Here is a 20376-nt window from a genome sequence, read left to right on the forward strand (position 1 = left end):
AACCGAGTTTTACTTTCATCTAGAAGGGAGTCGAAGTAAAGCTACAATTTATTTTGAAGTTGAATAAAGCAGTTACTTACCTTCCTTATCGCGATGTGCAGCAAGTCAACATAAAACAAATTAACCTTCGAGGTGCACGCTGCTGACTGACAAGCAGAATACATTTTACAGCTCCTAAAATATTTCATGCAACACAGCAATGTTGGACTATTGTCTCTACATATACTCTAATTTGAACTCCCGCTCCCCAGCTCTGGCTATAGCTCGCCGTGATCGTATAGTGGTTAGTACTCTGCGTTGTGGCCGCAGCAACCCCGGTTCGAATCCGGGTCACGGCAAGGAGGTTTGAAAGGCTTTCGGGCATCATTTTTCAAATAAAAAATATTATTTTCTGAACATATCTCGCTATATTTTTATTATTAATGGGAACTTTTGTAGGGCAAAGTATTAGTATTTGTGTGTGTCGCCTACTTTGTCTATCCCAGATAACTTACTAAAAATGAACCGTCATTTGCATTTTGACCCCCCCCCCCAAAAAAAAAAACAATGCACACAATTTATTAAATAGCTTTTTCACCTGTGGCAGTCTCATGGTGACATTAATTAGGTACAAAATAACGACTATTGATGATGTGTGCTCCTCTACACACATCAGTCAATTTCAGGTCAATTTCAATGTACGACCTGCAGGTGGCAGACCAATCCAGTTCATTTTCATTCTATAACAGAAACATGAATTGCTGAGACACCTGAGGTCAGAGGTTTGGGGGTCAACCTTGTGAGTATTTATTGAAAACCAGAAAATCAAACTGGCTTGTTTTAAATATATTTATTTTACGTGTAACTCCTTACAAGGATGTCTTTTTAAAAATGGTTTCGATCCCACACAAAATTATTTATTTATATCTCGACCCAAAAGACTCTTGGTTCTCTTGGGTGAATGAATCTGGGTAAAAATAATACACTAGTGTAATGAGTACTGGAACAAAACCCAAAACAAAACAAAACAAAAAAAAACCCGAATTGTCCTATTTATGATTTGTAAGCCTGTATTGTGGCTATGCAGATAGCTGTGTCAGAGAAGCTGCAGAGTTGAAAAAAAATCTGTATTGGAAATAATCCTAAAACCCAGACAAAACGCCTCACTCTCCTGTTGGCTCACTTTGACGTCAGTTTGCATTGGGACCCGCCCGCCTGCCGAAGTGGCAGCGGTGAATGGTGAGAGATAATCCTTTGCTCGACCACAGGCACACACCATCCCCCGAGCTGCCTCCTGGATCTGGCTCCGGATCTGGATGCGGGCATCCTTTGGATTTTGCGCTCAACAACACGGACCCCCACTGCAAAGAAAACTTAATCGGGACAACAATGGTGGCTGAATACGCGGCTGCTGGTCGTGTAGGGGACCGGGGAGTGCGCTCGGTGTGACATTCACTTGCACGCTGGTGTGGAGTTTTTATTGTTCTGGTCCCGTAGACGCAGAGGCACAGCGGCGAATCTGTGGAGAAGATGTTGAGCCGATTCATGAGTGGCAGCCTCAGGAATCTGGAGCGGGAATACAGCTGCACTGTCAGGCTGCTGGACGATACGGAATATACGTGCACCATTCAGGTTAGTCACCTGTCGGCCGCTCCGCAGAGGACCGAATAGTGCTGCAATTGTGTGTGCTCATGCGAGTGTTTGAACAGTGGATCAGTGCCTGAATGCCACAATGCTGGCGTTAACTCCCACCAAAAACACCCCAAAAATAGTGCAGTGTGTTTACAAATCTGCAGTGGAGGGAGGCATTGACCCACAGTTGCTTTAACCATCAATGAGAATTATGTTGTTTTTACCCATTATTTACAAAATAGTTCCAAGCTCATATTGGGTGGAGAAGACACGTTATATTTTTCTAAGTCCTGAGGCAAGATTTTCAGTCTTGATCTAGATCGTATCCTTGTAGCTCTGGCTGTATGTTTTGGATCGTTGACTTCCGGTCCAAGTCTTTTGCATACTGTGAAAGGTTCCCTTGCAGGATTGCCCTGTATTTATCTCCAGCTGTGTTTCCATGAACTCTGACTGGTTTCTCTGCTGACAAAAAGCATCCCCCTCAGCATGATGCTTCCACTGCCATGTGTGATCTGAATGATGAGTAGACAGCCACACCATATTGTTTTTCAGAAGGTTAGAAAGTTTGGTTTTGGTCATGTGTGACCAGAGTCAATTATTCTTCTCTATGTTTGTACGGTGCCCTTCATAAATTTGCTTTATGGTTCCTAAAAACCAACTGCCTTAAGATGGTTGTTGGTATGTAATGAAAGCGCACAATTCCTTTGTGCTTTCATTACACACAGGAATGAAAACACACATTCCTAAAGGTATTAAAGGTATTTATTTAAATGATGTGTCTCCCATTTTACATCAGTTTATTTGCCATTGATTTTCGGTTGTCCATTCAGCTTTTCATGCAGTTTTCCATTAGTTACACACGTTAAGCAATCCCATGAAATAACTCTGAAGTTGCACATTGCTGATCTATATTTTTCCAAAATGTACCATGTGTTATTGAAGTGCAGCTGTCACATTTATTAATTAATTTTTTTAATAACATCAAGTAGAGAAACTGGATTTTCTCAGAGAAAACATGCTGCTTTGAAACTTAAAACAAGCCAGCACTCTTGCAAAATGCTTCCCTGAGCTATTTGTCTCTGACAGCCTTGCTTTGATAACTGTGCAGGTTCTGTGTTCATGCCCATTAGACAAAAAAGCAGGTGAGAGAACCTGTCACTTCAATTTCTAGTGAAAACGATTCAGTTTGTTGATCCTTTTTAGTTGTAAGAAATGGGAAAAGCCATCCTTAGAGACGCTCTGCACATCACAAATAGATCTTTGCACCTGTCAAACAATGAAACGCTGATATTAATAAGTCTTGCCACTGCAATATTGTCAACAGGTTATACTGTAATTGCTCCTCTTCTCCCCAATAAGCCACGGTGAAACCGACACGAAATTTACTGTAGTGCTGCGGGAGTGCGCCTAGGTTGTAAACAGACCTGTATTTGTGCTTAGAGAGCTGAGCAAGTGATGGAGCTGGGCCAGATGGACTGTGATACCAGCAGGTGTGCTGTTTGCAGCAGAGTCGGGTAGCTGACGTCACCGGAGTGGATGGAGGGGCAGCATGGAGCAGAATGAAACAGGAGAATGCTCCAGCTCTGCCGTGACTGTCTGGCATCCTGATTATCTTTCCGTCAAAACCCCGTCCTGTAAGGGAGCAAGATAATCCACCTGACTGGCCACATTACTTGTGTGTGTTCCACATTTAGTCGCTTCCCTCCAGGTTTTATGGCCTGCCAGGGGAAAGGAAAAAAAAAAACAAAAACGCTGGATATCAGGACACTGAGACTGGGGAATGCAAAGTAAGAGGCGAGTCATAGATTCTCAAAGCCGCACTTTATTCTCTCTCTCTCTGTGTTCCAGTCTCTTTCTGTCCTGCTTCTGTATTTGTCCTATCCCGTTTTCAGAGTGGAGTGAACTTATTTCCAGTAGACACTTGATTCCATCACTCTGACTTTCAACCAAACTTTTTTAATGGCTCCATTCTCATATTTGCCCCTAGCTTAGTTCATCATCCTACCATTGTCTTGCCTTGAATTTCCTATCTTGTAATATTTTTAGTTACTTCCTAATTCCTGTCCCTGTGTCCCCTACATGTTACAGCCATCTTCAGTAGAACTTATAAGTACAAAATTAGACTCAGCAGGACACGGGAGGTTTTTACCAGTTTGACAGAAAATGCACCCATCTTTTTAGTGCACTCTCAACCATGATGGATGAACCTTAGTTTTACTTTAATAAATTATAGAGATTTCCAGTATGCTGAGGGTAGAAAAGTGAGCACTTATAATTACGTAGGCCACTACAAGTAGATTCAACCAAGCTGCAGATTGAATGAAGAGCCCCATGCCTTCTTTGCTTTGTGAGTTCAGTCGATCTGCAAAGCAGAATCAACTGTTTAGCAGTTTCCTAATGACTGAAATATACAAAGTAACAAAGCTGAATACATATTCAACATTTTTATTATTTTTCTTCATCACACCCCCAAAGCACTCTGCATATTTAATGGGTTTTGGACTTTTCATTCAGAGTTGTTTTTTATCGGAGTACCATTAATCATTTTTCAGTTTTTTATTTTGCCACACAAAGCTACATGAGATTTGTTATTATTAGTAAATATCATCATTATGATATCACATGCGATCACTTTAAGTTTATGGACTGCTTTTTTCCCTGCTGTGCTTCTTAAACTCTTTATAAGCTTTGGTATGGATGCTATGATCTGTCAGGTGTTGGCACCAACAGCAGAGAGACTTCATTCAATAGGTTGAATATCTTATTGACATCCTAACTGTGAAATTGTGATACTTGGGGTACATTAGTAACCAATCATTGCATGCCAGATGTTGTTTTTCCACATATCCGTACATGAGAAAAAGTGGGACATTTTGTAAAACATTAAGTGCTAAAAAAAAGCCTGATCATTTTGCCTCCATTGTCAAATCTAAACACATTAGACATTCCGTTACTTTTGTGATAGCAAAAGTTGTTTAGATGTGATTTCATTTTCTCATATGCTGGGCAACGGTGGTGGAAGTCCGTCTTATAACCAATGAGTTGCGGGTTCAGACCCCAGCTCTGCCTGTCTCAGTTAATGTGTTCTTGAGCAAGACACTTCACTCTGTCCCACTCTTCTGCCTTGTCAGCCACTTTAGGCATTTGTGTGAGTTAGTCTTCATCAGTGCAGAGAGAGTGTCTGCACAGCGTATCAAGATATTAAATAATGTTATTACTCTCATTCCGAAGAGATTTGTGTAACAGTTTTGTAAAATTTTCTAACAATAGTTTCTATATGTTTTTTTTTGTTGTGTCTTTAAGTTGCAACAATTACGATCAAATATTCATAGGTGGATTTCTTGGAAAATATTACAGTATTAATTGACAGAGAGGACATAGACTGATAGATTCTTACATCTCCAGAAGACAGTAACCCCTATGTGTCCAATTATACAATTGTCTTTCTTAGATGAAAATCGTCCTAAAGAACTTAATGAGAAACATTGAAAGTAATAATCTACACAATAAATTCTACTCTGTTTTTTTTCTGGTTGTACAATAAGCAGTTATTTTCAGTAAATCTTGCTTTAGTGTGCTAGTTCTGCTTATGCCACTTATTTTACCTCAACAAAAAATGGGGAGAAGATGAAAGAATAGGGCTTTCTTGGTTAGTGCCTTGAATAAAGAAAACCTTTGAACATTATCTAGAGCTGTGCTGACATCTTGAGTGGAGCCCATTGGGGGATGGGACACTGTGTATTGAGGGGTGCTTCACTTTGAAGCAGGATGCCAGTGCCTCAGCTGTTGCTCCGGTGACTGTGCAGTTACGCTGAGAAATTGTGGGATCACTCGGTGGTCAGGACGTCTTATAAAACTACTGGCAAGCACTGGTGCCTTCCATACTGGAATGAGAGGACACAAGTGGTCATCTGTCCACATCAGCTCAGACATTCCTGAAACTGCCCCACTGTTCCCATTAAACAACTCAGTCTTACAACTTTAGATAACATAAATTCCTGGCAGAATTTTTGACACTTGGGAGTTATTATATTATCTACAGTTTCATGTGAAAATAAATTCTTTACTCTTATTCGGAACACATTGGAAACATTCAGTGCACAACATATCTCTTATCTACTTCTAGTTCTCTTTATTGGAAGAAGAATGTGAAGTATAAAATTAAAAGCAACTGAAGCTAATTTAGATGTCATAGTTTTATAGTCGGTGGATTTGTTTGATGAAACTGTTCTGTTTTACTTTGTGTTGCATTGATTTCCTTCATCTAAAAGTCTGATGATTTTCGTTTATTTTATCCCATAGATCAGTTTAAATAAAAGTACAGTTGAAAATGTTAATGGGGTAAGAAACAGAAGCAAAGGGGAAGCTGATAAAGTATATTCTAATGATATGTCTTCGACTTATCCTCTAAAAAATTACTTGTTTAGGTCATTCTGTACCCAATTGATACAACTATCTGTATGATTCTGAATCTAACCAGTTTTTAGCTTTGATCTGTTTAAAAGCAAGATAGTTACAATCAAAATCTCAAACCAGAAGGTTCAAGATAATAGTCTCCAAACATATGATGGAGTCCATCTTGCCTATGGCTTAAACTGGAAACCAAAGTTGAAGGAGAACATGCACAGAAGCTCCACGTGCTACATGTTGTTCCTCTGTTCCTTCTGGACACAAATATATCAGTGACAAAAATATCATATTTAAACTGAGCCCGTCTAACATGGCAGAATAGAAATGTTTGTTTATGTGTATTCCTCATAGTGGCCGATTCTGTCTGAATGTTTCATGAAATAGAATCTCAGGGGAATGTCACGTCTCTTTACCAGCATCTGTGCTGAACAGCTGATTGGCTAAAACCTGTGAAGCATGATTTGTGGTAATTAAGGATTACTTCAGTTTGCATCTAAATGGCAGCTCCTGTCGGAAAAATCCAGACTCCTTCATTGGGATTTGATGTGAGGGATGACTTTTGCCAGTCGCACTTTGCCGGTCATTAGTTGTTGGTGATAGGAATGCTGGACCATGGTGTTGAAAGAGCTACTAGTGCCTTTGGACGCAGTGTATAATAGAATGCTCCTGTGTTTCACTGAGGCCTCTCAAATAGTGTTGCTGTACAGCAGAGTATTTCATGGAAATTAAGCTGTGCATGACCTGCACTGGCTCATTGGGATTTATGACTGTGCTTATCTGAAGACACAATGTCAAACGACTTTTGGTGTACACTTACAGAAATGAAACACGACCTTAGAATCCACAACTCTTTATGATATTTAGATCAGACTACTAAATAAGAATGCAGACCCTGCTCAGGTCCCTCTGACCAAAGGGCCCTCTTGTATTCCCCCAGTGTGTCTTGTGTTTGTGTGAAGGGGTGAATGTGCGTGTGTGGGCAGCATGGAGGCAGTCTGTCAGCATGTCGGGATCAGTCTGCTGAGCCCTCCATTGTCCTTACTGAGATGTATTGTGTGACAAAGAGAAACAAAGTAAAGCCTGAGGTCATTATGTTGTACCTGAAAGCATGATTATTAAACACCCTGCCGGAGCAATAAATCTGTGCTCTGACCACTCTACTAATTAGAAAGGTGGAAAAGAGCAGAGGTTGATTATCCCGTTCCCCTCACACTGTAAATTTTTTCTTTCATTTTTTTTTTCTTTTTTTTTTACAAAAAGGACCAAGCCTGGAGCTATAGTACCACAAACAGATTGCACGGTTTGTTGGTAGCAGCAGCCTTGCAAATGAGTTGGCACAACTCAATGGAACTCCACATTTAGACTACTGGGGAAAACCAACTTGGAAATTTCTTAAAGTACCTTATTTAAAAAAAAAAAAAAAAAAAAGGTTAAGTTTATGACTAATAATGGGTGTTAGTAACTCCTGCCCTAATGTACAGGAGTGATATAAATGGCTCAGAGATAATCAAATACCAGACTATTATCTCTGGTATCTTTGGAAGTGTATAGCTTACATTCAAACAGAATGCTAATGGTTATATCCAAGAGATTTTAATAAGTATTTTTTGGAGTAAATAACATCCTAAGTTGAATTTTAGGTTGTGTTCAGTCAGATTATTTTGTGCACATATTTTTTGCATAAATGCTGCCCTGGAAAAGCACTTCCTTCTATGGCCAACACACAACAGCTCACACCTATCCAGGCACATACTCGCACCATGCTCACACCATCCTGCAAAGAAAAAAAACAAAAACGCAAGAATTTATTATGTTACTTATAATTAATGTCAATAACCCACAATTTGCTATTGAGATCGATAAGTTGAAATATTTAAAAAAATGAAATGCATATTTTGTATTTTTTATAATACAGAATAAAGGTTTGACAAATCTTCTACAGCCTACACTTATCCAGCTCACGTTTGACCAGTTCGAGTCATTTCAGACTGTGATATATTGAGAATCAAATGTAGTGCAGATTCCCGAATGTTATGATTCAGATCCCAGCTTAATTAGCTAGCTGCAACATAATACCTGATTTACTCGCAGTGTTTTATGATGTTTAATGAGCATTTCCCAGCAGTTGGACATGCAAAACGACAACTGAAAAATGAAAAGTCAGAGTCTGACTCACCTTTTGTTTGTTTCCTTATGTCTCCCCCCTCAAGACCATTCTGCTCCGGGTTGTGAACCATATCCCACAGCATTTTCATCGCTGTCTGTGAGTGGATGCAGTTTTGATACCCAACAGCTAAAATGTTTTCCCTTCTGAGCCTGTTTTTGCTTTGCAACATAGTTGTACTGAGGTGCTATTGAAATACAGAGTTTAAAAAGAGCAAACCTTTTCAACAACTGTATAGTTGTAAAAAAAAAATAGCTGGATAAGAAAAGTTTTCAATTGCACAAATTTACAAAAATACAAAACGTAAAAATAAAGTTTTGGAAACATTTATTTAAATGTATTTATGATATAATGAGAATCTGGGTTTGTGAGATTGGTGGGGGTCAAAAGAAACTGACAAGAGATTGAGAAAAGCAGTAAGCAATCTGGATTTTCTCATGACAAGGGTGTGATAAACGTCATAATGACGTTTTCTTGCGCTGTGCTGAACTTAAGACAGATTGTGATATGGATTTATCTAGTCTCATGCATTAAAAAAAAATCAGGACTTGTTTAAATCTATTGATGCTCATATTTGAAGTTTTAAAATGGAATAATCCATTATCTTCTTGTAAACACATATGTACTGGTGCTGCCTCAAATAGCTAGATTAATGTCCTATAAGGCATATAAACAAAGCAGAAGACTTACTTTCCCCTGCAATGTATCTTGGATCATGTTTTCTGTTCAAACTTGACTTTGAATTAACTTTGACTCTTAGCTTGAATAATGATGGAACAGGCTGTACTGCAGGTGGAGGCATGGTGGGACAAACTGGTTTGAATGGATCCATCATCAATTTATTTGCTTGGTGATTGTTCTCTGGTGGCTGAAGGATGTTTTATAAATTATAAATCTAACTTATCTAGTCTGCTCTAGACCTCTTCATAAACTGCTTTCACACATTTTTAAAAGTCTAAAAACCTATGCAGTGTTCTCACACACAGAATGCTATAGTTGTTTTACTGTGAATCACATTTGTTGCAGTTAAATCATAGTTTGCAATAAACTGGGTGAAACCGATTGTGGCACTTTATTTTACTGAGTGGTTTTTAAAGAAAGGTTTGCCATTAAGCTGAACAAATTTTACAGAACTGTTTTCACTTCTTCCTTCTAAGCTAGCCCGTCATCACCCTGCTGCTGTTTTTCATGGGCCTTGGAGCTTTCACTCATTCTCTCTCTCTTGTTTGAGAGACTCCAGCCTTTGTCTTTCTCTAAACTCCAGGCCCGTGTGCCTCCGCAGACTAATGAGGAAGCACAGGAAAAGTTTCGTAGTACACTTAAACAAAAACAGCAGTGATGTACTTTGTCTTAAGAACAGTCGGAAGTGCTGGTGAGCTGAAGTGCAGCAGATTTATTAATGCATAATGTTAACATAGTGCAGCTCTGCTCTTAATTTCTAAGTTTATACTTTTTCATGGAAACATATTTTTCTCAACCAATATGGTAGTTGTTTCTTAATCCTTGGGCATACTCTACAGTGCCACTAAAGTTCCTTTGTGATGGAAATGAACTCTAACATGGGTGTAAACCAGCCCATAGGCCAGGTGCTGAACTAACATCAGATGGGTTTTGACAGCCGTGACAGGCTTCTCATGGCCAAGCAGCTCCAGACGTTTGAAAAAGAGAGCAACCGCGGTAATGCCCTCAAGTTTAAAGTATCATAAAAGAACATTTGTTACATTATGAGAGCCTTTTTTCCTGATGTCCTCCTGCCTTGTCCTACTTTCATCCCGCTGTGATCTACTCCATGGGCCACTCCTTTTCTCTCTGCCTCAATCGTGAATGTTACACCCCCAAGGTCTAGGGGTTCAGGGGCGGTAACATAAAAATGTGTCCAGAGAAAAATAATGGAATGTAAAATTATTTATTACAAAAAAAGATGATTTCACAAACCAAAACAGAATACAACTTAACCCAATTAAAACAAAAGAGAAGGGCTAACAAATTCAAGAATGGTTAAGTGCAAATTAAATTACAAAATGTTCAAACAAGTCAGTCTAAAGTAAACTCAAAACAACCCAAATGAAAGGACAAAAGGGAGCACCAAACCTCCCAAACACAAACACAAGCTTCTAGCTTGTACAAACCAATCTAAAGCAGATTCAAACTACTTAACAGAAAAAGCAAGAACAAATAATTTAAATTGCCCAAAGGTGGGGGAACAGCTTTACAAAACCACTTCCTGCTAGCTGCCCTCCTGGAGGAATGATTTCAGGTGCCTTTTATAGGGAGCAGGTGAGGCTCATCAATGTCTGATCGGCATTACAAATCTCTGCTGGTCCAATGGGGTGGCTGCTCTCCTGCAACCTCCAAGCAGCCAATCAGGAAGGTGTGCCCTCACAGTTGTACCTGCATAACAACAAAAAAGGAGCTTGTATAGCCTCAAGAGGCCAGGGGCCATAACAGTGAAGTTCATAGCTCAGCTGCACAGTAAAAAAAGAAAACTAATTAGCACCATTTCTCTCTTCCTTTTTGCATCTTCACCTTTGTTGCTCATATTGCTTTTGTCACCTCAGGCAACTAACTGATCTGTGTTGATTTTTGCCTCTGCATCTGTGAATACACATTATTGTTTTGGTGCTGGCCAGGACCTTATATATTATTAGATTATTTGAATTGTGTTGTGCATTTTATTAAGAATTTCATCTGTATTTCATCAAGGTATGGTTCTGTATAAGTAAATATAGTTAGTTTGCAATTTAATTTCTTAATTTATTTGTCTTTAATTTAAAAGACAAGATATGACTAATTTCTAAATAATCTGATTTCAGTAAAGACTTTGTGATGGTATAGTATCCTATAAAATATGCAGTATTTCAAGTAAAGACAAAAAAAATCTGAATTCATTAATTGACAATGTACAGTGTATTTAATGCCGTTCTGCTCATTGCAGATGAATGGTGATACCATAGTTTCCTGATAACAACAGTTATCCAAAGATTCCTGAGCATGTTTTTGAGAAACTTGAGACATCTGTGTGTTGTCTGCTCAGTGTTGTTGGGCCCCTGGACAAGGCGTTTAACCTCAAGTTGCCTATTGATCGGCATATCTGCGTATAAATGTGTTTGTGAGTGCAATTGGGTGAGTGTGGCTCTAATGTTAAGCACTTTGAGTAGTCGTTATAACTAGAAAAGCGCTATATAAAATTCAGTCAATTTACTGCAACTTACTAAAGAGGATATAACAATGCATTTGTTATCAAAGCTAATAGGTTACTTGAAATGAAGACTATTAGTCAGTACATTGTAGAAATAAAGTACAGGCATTGAATGATGTACAGAAACAGATAGGACTAGGTGGGACAGGACATGCCCTCTGAAGAACTGGATGTTCAAGAGTTTCTTAAAGGAGCCGCATTCAGGAAGTCATCAACACATCACACCTCTGTTAAGCATTTCACTGAATACTAGCTCATTTGATGAGCTCAGCAGATGTGCAGTTCCACCAGGTGTGTGCTAATTGCTGCTGGTGCTAGTTTGAAGGAGCTGAATCGGAGAGTTCTGGGGAAGGGGAGCTCTGTGAAGTATGTTTTTGATGAGAGAATGGCATTATAACATATTGTAAAGCTCAAAATTGTTGATTTTACATGATACTACCCCTTGAAAGACTGCAGTTGTGCTTGGTAGGTTATTCCACCGTTGTTCAACAACATATGGAAAAAGTCTGGATGGACTCGAACATAGGCACCCCGATTCGACAATATCTTAATCATTGTCGAATTGGTATGTCTTGGCATGTGTGACAGTGATCACAATCACTGTCACACATGCACGCACACGCACACATACAAACAAACGTAAATAGGGTGGAAATAAACATCAGTTCTTAATATCGGGCCACTTTTACTTATGGGACCTGTACTGATATGTTAAACAATCACTGATACCAATGTTAATGCAGATACATAGTGCATCCCTAATCTAAAATGTCAGTATTTGGAAGAATGTTCTTTAAAGAGGCATGATCTGCAACAACCACAAAGGTTTCTGATATTGTTCCGTACCTTAAAAAAAAAAAGGAGTTCATTAGGAAACCCCCTCTGCACTCTCATCAATAAGTGTGCAGCTCTTAAGACTCAGTCACCTTCTTACTGATGAAGAGAGCCTCTTGAGCTGAACAGAGGAGCTCTGTTCACATGTCTATTTCACTCCTTCCCTTATTAGCCATCTATCACGTCTGCGATAGAGAACGTGAACGTTGTTGGTGCCTTTTAGGTATTCCATGGCAAACAGCCAAATCATCTACCGGAATTTAGGAAGACATAGAGTTTTTTGTTTTATTTTTCATTTTGGTAATCATGTGTAGTGGTGTATCATTATGTCAAAATAACATATACTGATTCTGATTTTTGTTACTTACAGTTACAGCTTGACAAAATACTTGTAGAAAGTTACGTTCATCCAAGTCTCATCTGCCACCCACTCACCACAGACATCCTCTCGAGAAACACTTTCCTCAATGGGAAGTTAGACAGGTTTCCTTATTAAAAGCATTGTATGTTAGCACTATCTCTGTGCATTATGCTAATTAATAGTTGCTCCATCTTAGCATAAAAAACAAACAAAAAAAAAGCCTGGGCATCTCCCATCACTCTACATGCGTCTGTGTTGGCAGATTACACTAACAGCTATTCATGCAAGCAATCAGTCTTCCTTCCCTTTGTGTGTGTATATGTGTGTCAGAGCAGTCATAAGAGATGCATGTCTCTGGAGGAGGAGATAGATGAACACACACAAAGTAGACAAAGAGACAGGCCGCACACAAACACACAACAAGCTGGAGACACAAAGGGAGCTGTCCACTGCAGGTTCCTGCTCCAATCAGCAAATGTGCTCTGATTAAAAGCAGTAACAATAGTGCGACATTTTTAGACTGTCTTACACTACTCTGGCTGTAGACTGTTTATTTGTTAGGATTTTTATTTCTTGAATGCATTAAGTGAGAGAAAAGCTTTCTAGTATAAATAATGTTTTATTGTTATTTAGCTCACAGACCATAAATTTCTCTAAACCATGTAAAGGACCTTATGGTTGATATCAGATTTCTTTCTTTGTTGAATGGATTTCTACTGTTGTGAAAATGTATTTTCCAAATATAATCATTTTTATTCAAGCTGTGTTATGTATTGTAGTAGTATTATCAGGATTTTAAATTTACTAAAATAAATATGCAGATTTTGGGGATTTGTTTATTAATTAAAAAAATAAAAATCTGCTAAATAAGCAACAAATCTCAAACCTTTCTTTTTTTTTTAAAAATCATGATTTTTCATGTTTTGTTTCTAAAAAATGATTTCACTTACAGAGAAGCTAATGAGTAATGAAAATGTCAAGCTTTAGAATTTTTAAACTATCCTGTTCATCAGATTTACGAACAGTGCAAATCTTATCTTACTTCTCATCCCTTGTCCAAATTACTCTTCATGTTTCAATTTGTTCCCATCAGTTCTTAATTAGCCTGGGACACAGTGGCTGTCACAGCATATGTTCCTGGTGTCCTCATCTTTCTGCTACTACAGTGCCTAAAAATCAAAGAAAACACTAATAATCACTTTTGTTCCATTAGGTTGTGTCCAGATACACTAGGCAGTAAGTCTGTTTTTGCCTCTCTTTCCTTTCTTTTCCTGTCTCCAAAAATTGTCTGCTCATTTTAGCAAATCCAGTAATGAGATTCACACATTTCCCATCTGTGTGCAGTAATATAGCTATTATGAGAAACTGGACTCAAGTCTAGTGCAAGGAGTCAAAAAAAGCTACCACTTCAAGGAAATTGGGTTTTTAGGCCAAATTCTGACTCGAGGTTCAGATTGAGCAGTTGTGTGTTTGATCCTAAGGCTTCATGTTTCTCAGGGACTGTCTTAATTTCTTTTTGAGCTCACTGTTATGTAAGCAAGGAAATCAGCATTTTTATTAACTCATATTTTCCACTAAATGAGCTCTCACAGCCCTTTGATACTACCCTAAAATAAATTTTAAAAGAAGTTGATCATGTTTTTTTTTTTTTTTTTTACTTGTATTGTTAACAACATAAATACATTAGGGATTTGTTCCTTTTATTTCTGTCCAAATGGATCATTTAATGTCTGTATTTATCTAATTGATGTCTGTCAAAGGGCAGCACAGGGGAGATGATCATTTGACAAACATATTGAAGAAGATGCTTTAATGTAGTCCTGTTTACTGGTTGTAAATGAATGTGCTGATTTGTAGCTTTTTTGTTTTTAATAGAATTAAATAAAACCCTACTTCAGGTGAAAGCAAGGTTGACTGTGTTTTAACTATGAAAATGGTAAACAGTGCATTTTCAATAAACTCTGGACTCAAATTTTGAAAACATCACAAGGTCAAAACTTTCAATATTTTTTTTTAAAAGTCCTTTTAATAAGAGTGAGTGGAGCTCTCTTTTTAGTTCTCAGTGTTTATGTTGCACATTCATAATCCATTTTATGGAAGAAGGACACATTTCATCGTGGCCAGTTAGCAAACAGAAGAAGTTGAGTTTCTGCGCTGTTTTAGAATTGCAGTTTGCCTGCGTTGTCGCTTAGAAATGGCAGCAGAGGAAGTGAACACAGTTTCCAGTGAGCTTCATATCGTAGTATGTCATGTATATCATGTCCAAACATTAGCAATAGGGTAAAATCATATCCAATCAAATCAGCAACTAATAATTTCTGAGGGTTAATAGCTGTATCAAAGCATAGAAAGAGGTGTAGGTTTTTACCAGGCTAGTATTACACCTGTGATATTGGAAGTTTTCAAAATGTTGTAGAAAAACAAACAAAAAGAAAAAATATTCTGGACAGTAAAAGCTGCTTTTAGGGGCAGCAGTGTCTTTGTTTTGGCTCAGTGCATAGACAGAAATGTACCATATGGCTGCTGAATTACACTCTGGAGGGGATTATTTCACCAGAGGCGCTCCTCTCTTTATTAATGGTGTTCATGGAGCTCGCTGCTGCCCCAAGGGGGTGGGGGGGGGGTGCTCCTGATGGTAATAAAGGACTGTTTACACTGCAGCTCAAAATGTCATTCTTACAGTTCTGCTTGAAACATCTGAGGCTTCTTTGGTTGGAGAAGCTATCTAATCAGATCTGTTCTTCAATTTATGTTGAATATTTTAAATGTGGGCCCCAAAAAAAACCCCTGACATTTTCCTATGATTTCAAAATTATTGAGATGAACAAGAATATACAGCTTTATATACACCTGAAAAAGAAACGGGATGATATCATTATGTTTATACTGATTATGTGCCAACAGGTATTTATATGGTATTGGTTCATGTAATACAGGAAAATCCAAATGCAATTAAGTTAGAATCAGCACAATCAATAGAGATACCAGGAGGTAAACCATGGGGAAAACTGATGATGATGATGTGGTCAGGGTTGTGGTGAGCTTAGCTATTTTTAGCAGCAGTCATTTCTCATTGCAGGTGCAGAGAGGGGGAATCTACAGAAGAGAGTGTCTAATAACCTCTACATGCATGAGAGATAATTAATCATAAACATATTTATGGTCATCGGTGTCTGTGAAGGCTGGTTCTATTGTAATGTTTACATCTTCGTGCATTTCTTGAGGTGTGAAGAGTCTTAACAGCTGTAGTAGTATCTTTGTCTGTGAAAAAAATACCAGTACATACATAAATTTAGTAACAACATAATTTATAACTACGTACATTTTTATTTAAGATGCTGGAGAAATTAAAAAATCACAAATTCTGATTAAATAATGGAGGCCCCTCGTATTGCTTGAAAGACTACATGTAATGTCTGTTTTAGTGAATTCTAATGCCTGCCTTCATCATTGTCACTTTTAGTTCTTGGATAAAAGAAGAAATCACAGTCCAACACTGATTAACAGTATTAGATTAAATGTTTGTTTTATTCAGGGCAATAATTTAATGCAGATTGGGTTACGTTTGTCATTGATGGTGGTTCATATACATCAGAAGATTCAGCTGATTCATCCAGCTGCTTAAAACTATTCCTCCTATTTTATTATGATAAAATAATAAAACTGACAGTAACTGTCAGTTACAGTTACAGTAACTGACTGTCAGGGTTTGGAAAATTTCAAATACTAAGATATTTTTAGACAGTCTTAGATAATCATTCTCATTTGGATAAACCCTGACAGTCAGTTACTCAGTTTCCTAACTTTCTGTGTTGAGCATAAAGTTTATTCCACCATCTTCAAAGACAAATTATCAATCTTCTGTCTGCTCAGGATTTCATTGAAAGGCCTTCTCTTCAGCTGGCATTAACTGCCCCCCTATATTTATGAGGATTGATATTTGGTGAGTGGCAGCAGAGCTTTACAGAAAACCCACAGGAATACCCTTCACGACATCCTCAGATCTTTCCTCCTGTGGGTGTGAATTGGCTGTCAATCTTAAGCAGTCATATGGTTTATTGACATTGAAGGCAGGGGATCACCATGGACCGTAGGCGGTGCAATCAATGCGTGAGTAGGCTTTGTCATGCAACATTGAGAGATAATGTTGCATGAGTAACATGCACTTTTTTCCTGTTAGTTTCCTACCTTGTAGTAGCTACCGCCTGTGATTTGTGGATTTTTGTTCCTCAATTACAAGTGTCTTGTGTGTTTGCTGGATTCTTGGTCAAATTTGATTTTTCTCAGTTTTTCCTTGTGCATTCTCAGATAAGAATCGAAAATTTCAAAGTAACTTGTTCAATCTTAAATCATTGTGTCACTTGTGCATATCAAAAAGTAGTTTCTTGTTTCTGTGTACATGTTGCAAAACTCTTTTGTATTGTAGTTGTTGTAATGCCAGTAAATTACAATAAAAATGTAATTGTGAATCTTGCCTTTGATCTCTGACCACATGACAAAGCAATTTGACTATCTTATGCATACACAATGACACAAGGTGTTCACTGACACAGGTATTTACTATTGAGAGATGAAATAAGGATTTTGAGAAAGAGACTCACGTTTACAAGTGATCAATGATGCGTTGCTTTTTGTATGAATTGTTTTGAGAAATTTGCTTACTGTTTTACAAATGTCGAGAATGATTCAAGAAATGCACCAAAGTGACTTAGAAAAATTGCAAAAACAGCATCAGTATCGTCTCACCAGGTTAAACCATACAGGATTTTATGACATTCAGGGTGGGTCAACTTTTTAAAATTATTTTGCAGTAGCTGCATCACCACATATATTGAGCTTTACTTTATAGTAGCAATCAGCTAAATAATCAATGAAAGACTACATGAATAATTCATTTGTTATACCAAGAGAAAATTTCAAATACTAAGATATTTCTAGACAGTCTTAGATAATGCTATGCTATAGGGTTACAGGTTTTCAGTGCTGATTAAGTTTAATTTATTGTAAATCCACATATTGACTAGACATTTACTTTAAAAAAAATCCTTCTGAAGTATTGAGAGAATAGATTTTTGACTTTTGAGCTTTAGCTAAGGATGTGTTGAAAATTGTGCTGTAATTACTGCCAAGATGTCAGGCCTGCTCCTTCTGTGTTAGACTCTTGTCAATAATTCACTGCCCACTCATTCACAGCTAATATTTCTGTTTTGATTTATTATTAAGATTTTTGTTTCTGAAGTAAAGTACTCAATACCGGCTTAAAGAGTAGGCTTTCCTTGTAGCCTTTTTGTTCAGTTTTTAGCCTAAGATTTGTCTAAATTTAGCCTTGCATTGACCGCCAAACACTGCAACCTGTCAAGATGCTTTGGCTGATCTGATCTTTGCCATTCCCCTGACCTGCTCCCTTTAGTCTGCTGCAGGCAGCGGCCATATGCCAGAATACTTTGAGATCAAAGTGTCTCTCTGCTCTTTTGTCAGTATCTCCAGCCCTGGTATAGAAGGCTGAGGAATGATATATAACAATCACAGGAAGTTTCTAATGGTAAGAATAAGAAAGAACCTAATTATTCAATTATGATTGTTACTTTTGTTTATAAATCAGGAAATGCCACTGCATTGTAACCTTCAGTAAAAATGCTATATTTTTATGGTATCTACACATAAATTTAATCCAAAAAAATCCCCAAATCAAATGAAATATTTTTAGTTTATATAGGTATTCTGTTTCAAAATTATGTTCTTAGTGGTTAGAGTCTCCCAGCAGTTTATGAAGCATAGTACACAGAAAACTGAACTTTCTAGAACCAAACTCAAAAGTAGTTTACTGACTGCTATGGACCAGTGGGGGTGAGTAACTGAGAATTATCTCAAATATTTAAAATTTGTCTTGTTTACTTTATCATGTAAATTGTTTTTTACATACCATTTGTTTTCTGCATGAAAGCTAAGTGGTTTAATCGTTTTGATTCAAAATTCTGCACATCCTCACATTGACTGTTAAAAGATTATTTATTGCTTCCTCCTTTCCTTAATGCATCCTTTATCTCCATCAGGGTTGCATTATCTCTCCATGGCTCTGCCAAGCCGTCTAGGCCTTAAGACTCATTTAGAACAGTAATATGGAATAAATTGTGAGAAGATATCTTCATATGTAATAGATTTTCTATTGGTAGTAGTAAACACTTTTGGACACAATGTGGGGGTAAATTCCGCATAATGTACAAAATCTTAACCCCGAAGCATCCGTCTTAATCTTATAACTTTGCAACATACAGCGCCTTGCTGAACATTACCTTTCAACAATTTTCACAATACAATCACAAATCTTTCTGTATTTTATTTGGATCTTATTTTACCATTTCAAATTTGAGCAGGTGAAGGGTAGTGATGCATTTTTAAAGTTATTTCTAAAGTATGGCATTCATTTGTATTCAAACCTGATTTAATGCTTTATAGAAACAAATTTTGTTGCAGTTTCAGCTATGTCTATGTCTAAGGTTTTCTCCTTGTCACCATAGAAAAAAATGAGACCAAATTTCAAATTTGACTATTTTTTGCACATTATGTTCAACATTATGTGGGATTATAAAGTAAAGGAGGTAGATGAATAAAAAGGATTTTCAGATTTGTAGTTTTAAACAATTGTTAAAAAACTGTGTATCATTTTGGTCTTACTTCACAATTATTCTCAACTTTGTTGTTGGTTTAGTATTAAAAATCCCAATAAAACTTGAAATCTGTCATTGCAACATGGGTATTTCTAAAAGTTCATTACCTTGCAGTCTTTTTGCAAGGTAATACACACGACACCTTGTCAATAACTACAGTTCCATGTTGCAAGTACATGAGGTATTGAATTCATGCACACTTTGTGCAGATTGAACAGGCACATTGGCTAATAATTTAATACTGGATTTATCCCACAGATCAGTGCTTGGCGTTTCTCTCTGCACTCTGTCATCTTGAGTAAGAGAAACCAATAGTAGTACTCACAATCCCATTGTCATTTGTTTTAGCACTGATGCAAAGAGATAGCACCGCCTTCCGCTGTGTCAGACTCACGGTTGGCCTCTGATCATCAGTCTGCACAGCTTTAACAACAATCCAGATACACCATAAGATTGCCACCAGCATTGATTGCCTGGAGTCAGAAATAACTCTCTGCATTGCACAGACTCTTGAGTGAATTATGGGCGCACATAAATGCTTGGAAACTTATATAATTGGGAAGCTGACAGATGGAGGAGAGTAGCTCTAAATTACTTTGTAAATCTTATCAGTGTTGCTATGTGGAGTGTGGGTGTTGAAGGTTGTTTGTCAAGGTTATTGCCTGATGAGTCACTGTGGGGAGGCAGTAAGAGGGGGCACAGCAGCTTGTCAGATGAACAATATTATACTGTTTAAGCTCAGTCACAAATATTTCAGTTCAGCAGCGCCTGAGACAGAGTGATGGAGGCCTTGGAGTATATCTTTAAGAGAATAGGGTTGTAGTAAGGCAGCCAAAACTTAATCCACAGAGAATTATACATGGGGCACAATTAAAGCTTCTTTACATAGAATTATCTTTCCCTGCCCTTATTCTCAAAGATACTTTTTCATTCAGCTAATACTTTATCTTCAACGAATGCAAGAGAAATGCAGCAAAAGTGTAGTTTTTGCTGGACTAACTGTCCTTCGTTGCTCTTGTATCTTCTCCACCTCCTTCTACATAGTCTGGCAATGTTGAGATAATAACCCACTCCAGAGATTTTTCTTTTCCACTGTGACCTTGTTCTCATATTCGGTGGTGGATTATTT

At 37.7% G+C, this 20376-nt stretch overlaps 1 protein-coding gene and 1 non-coding gene across 2 annotated transcripts in view; both read left to right on the plus strand.

Annotated features, from left to right (window-relative positions):
* Positions 1–266: 266 nt before the first annotated feature.
* On the plus strand, positions 267–338 carry trnah-gug. The gene has a single exon. It is a non-coding gene; the product is annotated as a tRNA-His (tRNA).
* An 893-nt stretch (positions 339–1231) lies between these two features.
* LOC102228025 (FERM domain-containing protein 5-like) overlaps positions 1232–20376 on the plus strand; it is a 55063-nt gene continuing 35918 nt past the window's right edge. Inside the window, exon 1 of the mRNA XM_005798220.3 lies at positions 1232–1611. Within this exon, the coding sequence (XP_005798277.1) occupies positions 1510–1611 (102 nt within the window). The 5' untranslated portion in view covers positions 1232–1509. The remainder of the gene's footprint in view (positions 1612–20376) is intronic.

This window comes from Xiphophorus maculatus, chromosome 2 (genome assembly GCF_002775205.1).
Source record: "Xiphophorus maculatus strain JP 163 A chromosome 2, X_maculatus-5.0-male, whole genome shotgun sequence".
Taxonomy (NCBI): domain Eukaryota; kingdom Metazoa; phylum Chordata; class Actinopteri; order Cyprinodontiformes; family Poeciliidae; genus Xiphophorus; species Xiphophorus maculatus.